Source organism: Macaca fascicularis, chromosome 13 (genome assembly GCF_037993035.2).
Source record: "Macaca fascicularis isolate 582-1 chromosome 13, T2T-MFA8v1.1".
Taxonomy (NCBI): domain Eukaryota; kingdom Metazoa; phylum Chordata; class Mammalia; order Primates; family Cercopithecidae; genus Macaca; species Macaca fascicularis.
This window is the reverse complement of record NC_088387.1, coordinates 66,240,820-66,252,972: the sequence shown is the minus strand read 5'-3', so window position 1 is coordinate 66,252,972 and position 12,153 is coordinate 66,240,820. Positions and strand designations below refer to the sequence as shown.

At 36.3% G+C, this 12,153-nt stretch overlaps 1 protein-coding gene across 35 annotated transcripts in view; it reads right to left on the bottom strand.

Annotated features, from left to right (window-relative positions):
• The window catches only part of PPP4R3B (protein phosphatase 4 regulatory subunit 3B), a 72,061-nt gene that overhangs the window by 20,102 nt on the left and 39,806 nt on the right, over positions 1-12,153 (bottom strand). For 7 of the 35 annotated variants that reach the window (XM_045369288.3, XM_045369289.3, XM_065527565.2 and 4 more), the window contains 6 exons: positions 11,593-11,695; positions 10,149-10,244; positions 8,897-8,938; positions 5,900-5,932; positions 5,171-5,329; positions 744-913 (listed from right to left, as the gene is read on the bottom strand). In XM_045369288.3, the coding sequence (XP_045225223.1) occupies positions 744-913; positions 5,171-5,329; positions 5,900-5,932; positions 8,897-8,938; positions 10,149-10,244; positions 11,593-11,695 (603 nt within the window). Of the gene's footprint in view, positions 1-743; positions 914-5,170; positions 5,330-5,899; positions 5,933-7,170; positions 7,290-8,896; positions 8,939-10,148; positions 10,245-11,592; positions 11,696-12,153 lie in introns of those variants that run through there. The other 28 variants (XM_005575829.5, XM_074011744.1, XM_074011750.1 and 25 more) reach the window with 10 other exon arrangements.

The following is a 12,153-nucleotide window of genomic DNA, read 5'->3' as shown; positions in this document are numbered from 1 at the left end:
AGGCTGGAAGGAAGTGACGTAATCTTGGCTCACTGCAACCCCACCTCCTGGGTTCAAGTGATTCTTGTGCTTCAGCTTCCCAAGTGGCTGAGACTACAGCTGTGTGCCATCACACCCAGCTCATTTTTGTATTTTTAGTAGAGCCAGGGTTTCATCATGTTGGCCAGGCTGGTTACTAACTCCTGATCTTAAGTGATCGGCCCGCCCAGGCCTCCCAAAGTGCTGGGATTACAGATGTGAGCCATCACACCCAACACCAAATGAATTATTTTTCCATCTTTATTCTTTTTAAATCACTACCTTTACAATAAAAATATCACCTTCTCCTAAAAGATCACATGACTAAGGCATGATTGACTGAAATGTCCACATACACCAAATGAGATCATAAAACATTGGGCCAATAAAAAAGGAACTGAGAAAATCAAGTAAATATGGGCTGAAAGACTACGCTGAATTTCACTTTTATATTTCACAATTAAAAATATTAGTGTTAAAAAATATTAGCGTCAAAAATAAAAACCACTAAACTATAACCATGTGGCAAATAAGAATTAAAAAGCTACTGATTTTTTAAATTTCAGTTCATTAGAAATAGATTCTAAGACACATGGAATATATAATTTCAGGGGTGAAAAGGGAATGAAATCACTTTGCTTACATATAATTCTTTTACTTTTACATAAAAAATTATTTATTTGCATAAAATTACATATAATAACTGTTGTTTTATATAAACTTACCACTCTTATAAATTCAAACAACTCAATAACAGCTGAATTCAATAGATTGTACCGAGTTCCATTATCCAGAAGTGCATTTATAACTGGCTCAAAAAGATTTCCCTTGGTGATGTAACGATTATAAAATTCATCTTTAAGTCCAATTATCCGCCTCATAAAGCGAAGAGCACCTAATAAAACATAATATAGGGGATAAGTTAATGATCTTACTAAAATCAATTATTATACAGGTGTTTTCCCACTATAAAGCAATGTATATGCTCTTCTAAAATGAAAAGTAAAACTGTGCATAAAGTAAAAAGTAAACTCCTCTAAAATGAAAAGTAAAACTGTTCAGTAAAACTGGACTTTGAGGAAAACAGAGCTGCAGAGGACCGCTCAAAACCTGTACAACTCTGTAGCCAGAACTAACAACAACAACAACAACAACAACAACAACAACCAGTAATTAGAATCTAGGAGATAAACTACCCAGGCAGGTAGCTCTACGACAGAGATTTAAAAATATGCAAAATGCTAGCAGTATTTAGAGCAGTGCTGGTAGATGCTGAGACAATGCAGTGAAGGCAGCTCAGAATCAGTTGGGGGCACTGTCATTAAGGTGGGCACAGGAGTGGGCAATCTGCCATGAGCTAAGATTGCCTTGCCTCTCTGAGGGAGTGAGCTTTAGAGGCAAAAGCTTGTTTTTAATTTTCTGAAAATACAGCTAAAGAGGTTCCTGATGCCAGATGCCAATCACATAACAGGAGATCTAAAGGTTTTTTACTTCTTTGATCAAGGCTATTTCCACTCAGACTATTCTACTTCTCCTTGCCTTGAAAAAAGATTTGTGCCGAGGCGGGCGGATCACAAGGTCAGGAGACTGAGACAAGCCTGGCCAACATGGTGAAACCCCGTCTATTCTGTCTCAAAACACAAACAAACAAACAAACATTTGTGAACCAATCCTATCTCCATATTAGAATGACATCATTCTCTTATGTACCAATTGCTTACAAGCTATTTTACCTGGCTAAACATGCACTGTGGCAGATCAGATTGTATTTGTTAAAAGCAAAACAGAGTAATGATAAGAAGTACAACTTCACTTCACATTTTAGGATACTGAAAAGAAATCTCCTTTTTAACTCGTGAGTAGCTAAATAAAGCTTACTAAATTTAGCAATATTACTGCTAAAAATTTTATGGAAGAGGAAGGACTGTAATTTCAATCCTTTATTTTTATATTTGTTGATCCTTTAACTTGTACACTTCCCCCTAAGTAGTTTAATTTATTCTACAGATACCACTAGCCAAATCTTCAAAACACAAGGGTTCTGATTTTATAAGTCATTTTCTCATTCCAACCCTCTGTTCATAGATGAAACTCATTAAATAAAGAAGTGTGCCTGTCACAAGAGGTTCTAAACATTATCTGAGAATAAAACAGAAATAGGCCACATAAGGGATAAATGTTAACTGTAGCACCCAATAAGTATGGGGAGAAATGTTAGACTTGCAATCTCCCCTCTTTTTGTGGCAGGATAAGAAATGGTTTACTTAAGATGCAACAGACTGAAGCACTGGCAAGTGTGTGAGCAAAGAGGCAGACTTATACACTGCTGGTAAATGAACTGATATGTACACAAAACTATAGTTACAACAGCCCTGCTTATAATAATAGAAATCTTGAAATGATATAAACATTTAAATATTGGAAATTGTGGCTGCGTGCAGTGATTCACGCCTGTAATCTCAGTGCTTTGGGAAGCTGAGGAGGGTGGATCACGAGATCAGGAGTTCGAGACCAGCCTGGCAAACATGGTGAAACCCCGTCTCTACAAAAAATACAAAAAATTAGCCGGGTGTGGTGGCAGGCGCCTGTAATCCCAGCTACTCGGGAGGCTGAGGCAGGAGAATCACTTGAACCCCGGAAGCACAAGTTGCAGTGAACCGAGACTGCACCACTATACTCCAGTCTGGGCAACAGAGCGAGACTCTGTCTCAGAAAAAAAAAAAAAAAAAAAAGGAAATGCACTCAGTTGACATGTTCATATTAAGGGAAGTACTCTGCAGTCATCAAAAAGTACTATTTATAGAGAACCAAATAGGAAAATCTGTCTTAAGAACATCAACCATTCCAAAATTAATATAAAAATATAATGTAATTCCAATCAAAATGAACTGGATATAATCATTTAGTTATTATGAAAGAAAACAATGTCTAAGAACCACCAAGAAAAGTATGAAAAACAAAAGCGAAGGGGTCTCAGTAGGTATTAAACCTTACAACAGAGACACGATAATGCCTGGCATAATATAATAAACACTGGGTTTTTTTTGTTTTATTTGTTTTTTTTTTTTTTTTTGAGACAGAGTCTTGCTCTGTTGCCCAGGCTAGAGTGCAGTGGAGCAATCTCAGCTCACTTTAACCTCCGTCTCCCGGGTTCAAGTGATTCTCTTGCCTCAGCTTCCTGAGTAGCTGGGATTACAGATATACACCACCATGCCTGGCTAATTTTTGCATTTTTAGTAGAGATGGTCATGTTGCCCAGGCTGCTCTCGAACTTCTGACCTCAGGTGATCCACCCACGTTGGCCTCCCAAAGTGCTGGGATTACAGGCGTGAGCCATTGCGCCTGGCCAACACTGGTACTTTTTCATTTGTTGAAATTAAACGACAATCCAGAAATAAAACAAAAGTATACATATGTTAACTTATTGTATAACAGAAATTATATTTCAATTCAGAAGGAGACCGGGTGCGGTGGCTCACGCCTGTAATCCCAGCACTTTGGGAGGCCGAGGCGGGCGGATCACAAGGTCAGGAGATTGAGACCACGGTGAAACCCCGTCTCTACTAAAAATACAAAAAATTAGCCGGGCACGGTGGCGGGCGCCTGTAGTGCCAGCTACTCAGGAGGCTGAGGCAGGAGAATGGCGTGAATCCGGGAGGCGGAGCTTGCAGTGAGCTCACATGTGTTACATATATAAATGTAAAAAAGGAAATAAAGATATTAGAAGAAAGTGAGAATATCTGTATAATCTTAGGACACAGACTTTCCTAAGCAAAACAAAAAACCTAAAAGTCATAAAAGGAAAACAAAGACATTTTTGTCATCACAAGGAAATTTTAAAGTTATTTGGAAAACAACACTATAAATAAAGGCAAAGACAAAAGACAATGAAGATAGACATGTTCTCCTCAAAACATGATAAACCATTAGTATCTCTAATATGCAAAAAGCTCTAAGAAAAAGATAACTGGCAATTCACAACAGATAAAAATGCAAAGTACACTAATATATGAAAAGATGCTGTCAGGGAAAATGCAAATTAGAGTAACAATGAGATACCACATTTTCCATGATCAGATTGATAACATTTTAAAATTAGTAACACTGAATGCTGGGAGAATATCAAAGTGCTTCAATTTTGGGGGAAGTAATCTGGCAGCTATATGGTAAATTAAAACTTAAAGGGATACATTAAAAAGTATAAAACAGATAAACATTTTGTCTTACCAGTCCCATTATTGAGAATCTATCCTATAGAAAGAAATAAATCAGTACTTAAAAGATTTATGTATTAGACTATTTACCACAGTGAGGTTTGGAGTGGCAAAAAAGCAAAAACAATCTTGTAATTTATTCACTGGAGAATGGTAGAAGAATCTGTGGAAGAGCCATACTATAAAATCTTACTCAGCTATCTCCAGGAATAAAATCAGTCTACACAATATTGATTAAGCTAGAGTAGTACTAGGGGGCTGAGAAATGTATTGGTATGATCCTGTTTTGTAAATATAAAAAACACAAAAAAATCCTCTATACATGTGTGAATATGTTTATTATCTAAATTGGTATGGGTATTAAAAAAAGAACGCAGATAGTTAACACTGGCTATTTTAAGTCCATAAAAATAAAGATTAGGGAGATTAACATTTTCTCTTTACATTAAATTAAATGTCTATATTTAAGCTATAATTTTTATGGTCAGAATAAAATCACAAAATCCTTTTCATTTGGAGGGAGGATGTTTCTTTCTCTGTTTGCAGGTGAAATTATGAAACTTTTTTAGTTTATAGTCTGCCAAAAATCAACATTGATGCAAATATCAGGATAATTATAAAGAGTGACTACTAAATGACAGTTTGATGAAGTAGATGTAAAAAAAACAGCAGGACTGGCTCTGTTAGGAAAATGCTGTCACTGCACATGGTATTGTATCACAACAAAAGTTAGGCTCATTGAATCTAAATGTGAGCAATATGTGGGTGGGAAAATCACTACAACCTAGTCGTCTCACCCTTTACATAAGAACAAAAGAGTAGGACTTCTCACAATCATCTCATTCATAGAATATACACTGCTAATAAATAACTTCAAATGGGTAACTTCAGTTTTATCTCTATTAAAAATGTTGCTCCTTAAAACATTTTATACTTACACAAGGCCAGAAAAGTGTGCTTTGAATTCATCAAGACCAAGACTCTTCTTAGCAAGTCCTTGTTCATAATATAGTTTTTAATGTGATATGTGTGATGTTCCACACAAAATGTGAGTAACTCTAAAATTAAGGCAAGTAGCTGTGCTGTTTGATAATTATCTACAAAAGAAAGTAATCTCATGAAAATACTGAATATATCTAAATAAAGAATAAATAAAGCTTACATCCTATTTTATAACGAAATCTAAACTGTAATTCCTTTTTTTTTTTTTTTTTGAGACAAGGTCTCACTCTGTCACCCAGTTTGGAGTGTGGTGGCACGATTATGGCACATTGCAGCTTCCACCTCCCAGACTCAACTGTTCCTCCCACCTCAGCTGCCAGAGTAGCTGGAACTACAGATGTACACCACCATGCTAGCTAATTTTTTTTTTCAATTTTTTGTAGAGATGGGGCCTCACTATGTTGTCCCGGCTGGTCTCAAACTCCTGGGCCCAAGCAATCCTCCCACCTTAGCCTCCCATAGCGCTGGGATTACAAGTGTAAGCCCCTGCACCTGGCCCATTTCCTCCATTTTCATATCCATTAAAAAGGCTGTAGATTTTTACTTTTTCATTAGGCAGAAGCATATTATCAGTTTTACCTACTAGATAACTAAGACTCATATTTGCATAAAATATGAAATACAGAAAGAAGAGCAATAAAAATATATGAACATGATAATAATACCTTGATGGCATTGAGGAGTTCTTGGTAATGTTTCTGTAATAAATGCTGTATTATTAATATTAATAAATCTACAAAAGGGCCCACCGTTAAAAAAAATACTTAAAACATTTTGCCTAAAGTGGCTCAATGCAAATTTCTCAAGAAAAATTATATGCTTTTAGAAAAGACATTTTAAGAAAAGGATATTTTTGGCTGTTTGAATATCAAATGAAAAATATTACATCAAGATTCTTTTTTTTTTTTTCATATGGAGTCTTGCTCTGTCGCCCAGGCTGGAGTGCAGTGGTGCGATCTTGGCTCACAGCAAGCTCCACCTCCTGGCTTCACCCATTCTCTTGCCTTAGCCTCCTAAGCAGCTGGGACTACAGGCGCCCGCCACCACGCCCGGCTAATTTTTTTGTGTTTTTAGTAGAGACGGGGTTTCACCAGGTTAGCCAGGATGGTCTCAATCTCCTGACCTCGTGATCTGCCCACCTCAGCCTCCCAAAGTGCTGGGATTACAGGCGTGAGCCACCACGCCCAGCCTAAGATTCTTAAGCATAATTTAATATAATTTCATATACACCTTTTTTTTTTTTTTTTTTTTTTTGAGACAGAGTCTGGCTCTGTAGCCCAGGCTGGAGTGCAATGGTGCTATCTCGGCTCACTGCAAGCTCCGCCTCTCCGGTTCACGCCATTCTCCTGCCTCAGTCTCCTGAGTAGCTGGGACTACAGGCACCCACCACCACTCCCGGCTAATTTTTTTTTCTTTTTGTATTTTTAGTAGAGACGGGGTTTCACTGTGTTAGCCAGGTTGGTCTCAATCTCCTGACCTTGTGATCCGCCCGCCTTGGCCTCCCAAAGTGCTGGGATTACAGGCATGAGCCACTGAGCCCGGCCTATATACAACTTTTAAAATATCAACTCATGATATCCATAGAGAGGAACTTAATGAATAAACTTGCATTTTTCTTTTCCTGAGGCTTTGGTTTATACATCCATGAAATGATTTTGAATTGCTTCCTGAACATCAAATTTTAATTTATGTCAAGGGCTCATATGGACAATCATGCACCCCTATTATAAGTGCTTTAGACAAGGAAATATTTTCTTGTTGTTTGAGACAAGGTATCACTATGTCACCCAGGCTGGAGGGCACTCGTGCAATTTCGGCTCACTGCAGCCTCAACTTCCCAGACTCAAGTGATCCTGCCACCTCAGCCTCCCTAGTAGCTGGGACCACAGGGACATACCACCATGCCCAGTTTATTTTTGTAGAGACGAGGTCTCACTATGTTGCCCAGGCTGGTCTCTAACTCCTGGGCTCAACCGATCCTCCCGCCTCGGCCTGCCAAAGTGCTGAGATTACAGGTGTGAGCCACCACGCTTGGCTAGACAAGGAAATATTAAGCTGTAAGGAAATTATAAAATCACAGTCTTACAGAATTTTTAAAAAAATGACATCATCTAGTACAACTATTTTATTTACTTGAGATTATATACATAAATATTTTGGGGAACTACAATGCTATTGGGAATAAATTAGCATTCTTTCTAATAACAGAATGACCATCACACATAAATACACAAAATAAAATTCTGATATTTCAAGGATTGTTTCTACTTTAAATGCAAGTAAAGAGTTTCACTTGCTCCAGACCAATTTCTATAACAGCCAGTACTACAGCCAAAATTTGAACTAGTCCCTCACCATTAAAGGCAATTCCTGGCCAGGTGCGGTGGCTCATGCCTGTAATCCCAGCACTTTGGGAGGCCAAGGTGGGTGGATCGCCTGAGGTCAGGAGTTTGAGACCAGTCTGGCCAACATGGTGAAACCCCGTCTCTACTAAAAATACAAAAAAAATTAGTTGGGCGTGGTGGCATGCACCTGTAATCCTAGCTACTTGGGAGGCTGAGGTGGGAGATTGCTTGAACCCAGGATGTGGAGGCTGCAGTGAGCCGAAATCATGCCACTGCACTCTAGCCTGGGTGACAGAGTGAGACTCTGTCTCAAACAAACAAACAAAAAAAAGCAATTCTTCTTTATTTCTCAATTCCCAAATTTTATTACAAAAGATTTTTTAACCTTGACCCTCAATGATGTATGTGGAAATTAAATTGAAAAAACAAAAACAGGCCAGGCGCAGTGGCTCACACCTCTAATCCCAGCACTTTGGGAGGCCGAGGCAGGTAGATCACGAGGTCAGGAGATCAAGACCACCCTGGCTAACACGGTGAAAACCCATCTCTACTAAAAATACAAAGTTGGGAGGCTGAGGCAGAAGAATCGCTTGAACTTGGGAAGCGGAAGTTGCAGTGAGCCAAGATTGTGCCACTGCACTCCAGCCTGGGCGACAGAGTTAGACTCCATCTCAAAACAAAACAAACAAAAACAAACAAACAAAACAAAAACAATGACCTACAGTGTTAAACAAATCTCTTGTCTTCATCTTTATAACTGGGACAAGAAATTACTCATATCTCTAAATAGTCCAATCTCTGAACAGCCTCCTTATTTGAAACTGGCTCCCCTTTGAGATTTGATGAGGCTGGCAGAAAAGGCATGGGACACTAGGTGTACACAGCACATGTCTTTATTAGTATCAAGCCCATACCTAGTATGCCTGTTCTAAATAGGAACAACTACTTTTTGACTCAGATTCATGAACAATAAGCATAAAGTGGTCATGAAAGTTAGTTGCAAAGTAACTGGTCTTAGTTACTACATTTCAAAAATAAGAACTAAATCCTCGACTTTCAGACAATGCCTTCTCATAACAACGTCAGAAAACAAGCTATACATTTTCAGGGAAAAAACAACAGAATTCCAACTAGTTTTCTATTTTTAATACTGGAGATAGTGGAATTTTTTCTTTACAATACAGACAAAAATAAATTTTTGGATTTTGTTTTTATGCCAAAATATGCTTTTCTTAGCCTTATATAAGTGCATTACACTTAAAGTAGAAAAAAAGTTTATAATTTGCATGTATTCGTAAAGTATGAATTTATACTTACCAGGGCAAATTGTGTTGTTTTTGTTTGATCCAACTATATTATCTAATAAAAAAATTAAAAATTAAAATCAAATACTTCAGTAATAATATCCCACCTTTCCCTAGTACTTTATAATATACAATGCATGACTTCAATCATAATTTCATTTTACCCTCAAAATAACCATTAAGACTTAGTTGCTTTGGCCGGGCGCGGTGGCTCAAGCCTGTAATCCCAGCACTTTGGGAGGCCGAGACGGGCGGATCACGAGGTCAGGAGATCGAGACCATCCTGGCTAACACAGTGAAACCCCGTCTCTACTAAAAAATACAAAAAACTAGCCGGGCGCAGTGGCGGGCGCCTGTAGTCCCAGGTACTCAGGAGGCTGAGGCAGGAGAATGGCGTGAACCCAGGAGGCGGAGCTTGCAGTGAGCTGAGATCCGGCCACTGCACTCCAGCCTGGGTGGCAGAGCGAGACTCCGTCTCAAAAAAAAAAAAAAAAAAAAGACTTAGTTGCTTCAGCAAAATTATAACTATATCTGCAATCTTTTACAAAAGTGGATGTAGCTATAGAATTATTAAAAGACAACATAGCATATATATTCTGATAAAAAGTAAGATTACAACCAGGGATAAAACCAACATATCTTCTTTTACCTTCTCCTATTCATCATTCCACAATTAGGATATTTCTCTTCATCTCATTTTTGTTTTTTTAATTTTAATTTTTTAAAATAATATTTGCATTTGATCATCCATTATTCATCTCATTTTTAAAAACAGAAAATACAGGAATTTTTAAAACTCCAGAATAATAAATGTGTTTATGCTTTAAATTTAAAAAACAAAAAACTCAATTAAGTAGGCCATTATAAATAAGTTCCAATTTCTAGGCATACATTCTAGAGCACATCAAGGCACATGTGCATAGGGAAACACAAGAATGTAACTGGAGCATTATTTGTAATAGCAAAAAGCTAGAAACAAATGCACATTAGAGGCAGAATGGCTCTATTACAGCATACTCATAAGAGAGGATTATGTAGGAGTTAAAATTAAATAAGAACTCTATTTCAATATGAATTAGATCAATATGAACAGGTATCAATACGAACAGATCTCAAAAATAACACTGGATAAAAAATATGCAGAATAATATGTATGACAGACATTAAATTTATAGCAACTTTGAAAATATGAAAAATAATACCGTATATACACATCATAACAATATAAGTAAACACAGGAGTGATAAACTCCAAATTCAGCATACCTTGAGAGATGGAGGAAGAGGGGGTAGAATGGGAATGGGAATGTGAAGGGGTACATACGAAACTCCAACTATATCTGTAATGTTTTAAAAAAAAATCTGAAAAAAAATATGGCAAGTTAGTTTTGATAAAGCCAACAGGGAGTATATGAGTGTCTGTTATACTATTATCTATATATTTCTGTAAGCCGGAAGTGTTTTATTAAAATGAACATAAAAAATGCATTATTTTTATTTATATAAATGGAACCATTCTGCAAGAAAACCCTCTGTGATGTGCTTTTGTACCCATTCACCTTGATATTTTGGGGAATTATTCAGTTGATACATCAAAATTCAATTATTTTAACTGCTATATAGTATTCCATTATTTGAAAAAAACATATTTTATTCATTTTCCTACCACAAACAATGCAGCAACATTCTTGTACCTGTCATGCATATGCACAAACATTCCCTAGAGTATATACTCAGAAATGGAACTGATAGTATTACACAGGGTGTGCTCATGTTTCAACTTACTAGTTTCATAAAATTCTCCTAACTAACTTCCTTTTAAGTGACTCTTCAGGTTAACAAATATTTTCAGATAGTGGCTAATGTTCTATTATGCTCCACATATTTCTGATTTCACTAATTAAGTTGTAAGCTTTTCAAAGTCCTTTGCTTACATTAGTATGTATTATGGTCATATGGTAACATATGAGATTAATGAAATCTCTGAGGTTGATGAAATCTCAGATAACTGTAATATCTATGGCTCAGTTGAATATAGTAGAAGTCAATTTAAAAATTGCCTCCAAATTAGATATATGCAAGTATGATTACCTAGAGGGATATACTAAAACCATAGTAGGATTCTACACTCAGACTCCTTCAAAAATATTTTTAGATTTTCACTCCATTTTAATAAACTGAAACAGAAATTGCAGCTGATGAATTACGGGTGATGATTATATAAGAAAGAGAATATGGAAATGCAATTTTAAAAATACTAATGATAAAGCCTTGCCCATATATATCAGCATATATTGGCATATGAATGTGCATTTGGAGACTAAGTTAAAATATTTATACTATTTGCTCCTACTCATTCTAGATATCAACTCTCACAAATTTGGGGACAATGCTTTCTTTTGGTAAGTGTCTACATCTCAATTCCTTAGTGTGTAATACTGTTTGCCACATTTTCTTTTTTTGTTTTCCGCCAGTGGTCTACACATTCAGAGAAACTTCTGTAGTAACAAACTATAGAAATGGCCCCTGAAAGAATAGTCACTTCCATAACCCTAAGAAACAAGAAAATCGTAATTTTATATTGCAGTTTAAGTTTTTCAGTCATAATTTCCCTGTCATATAAAGTTTCAAGTAAATTGCCTGTTAGTTTAATATTTATCTCATCCTTCTTTAAAAACAGAAATCATAGCAGATAAATAAGAGATCCTACCCTTTTCACATTTGTCTTCTGAAGTATTGGTCAAAAGTGGTGCTGTGAGAACATGCATACAATGGTTGTAGAAGAAATTTAGAAATTCACTTTTTTCAGTTTTCTGAAACAGAATTTTTAAAAGAATACTGTTACTTTTGTAAATAAAAAACATCTTCAAGATTAGCAGTACATACCTTTTCCAGAACCAAAACAAAACAAAAAGAATTAGCAGTACAGATCATATATAAGCAGATACTTTAAGATACTATGAAAAAAATCAAACACTTAGTTATATATTGTGAAAGAACCAAAAACTAACTATATTCACTTCAATCTTATTTCTGTGGAACTGAAAATTAAGTCTACTTCATATTATATACTAAGTAAAACTGAAGGCAAGATAAAGATCAGATAGCATCACAAAATGTTTTTCTGAGGAAAATTATTCAAAATAATTTTTTCCAAAAGATGCCTGTGATATGAATATGAAATTCAATGACGAACCAATCTATTGTACAACATATATAATAACAACATATTACTAACCATTTATTACACTTGCAAACTGCTAAGAGAGTA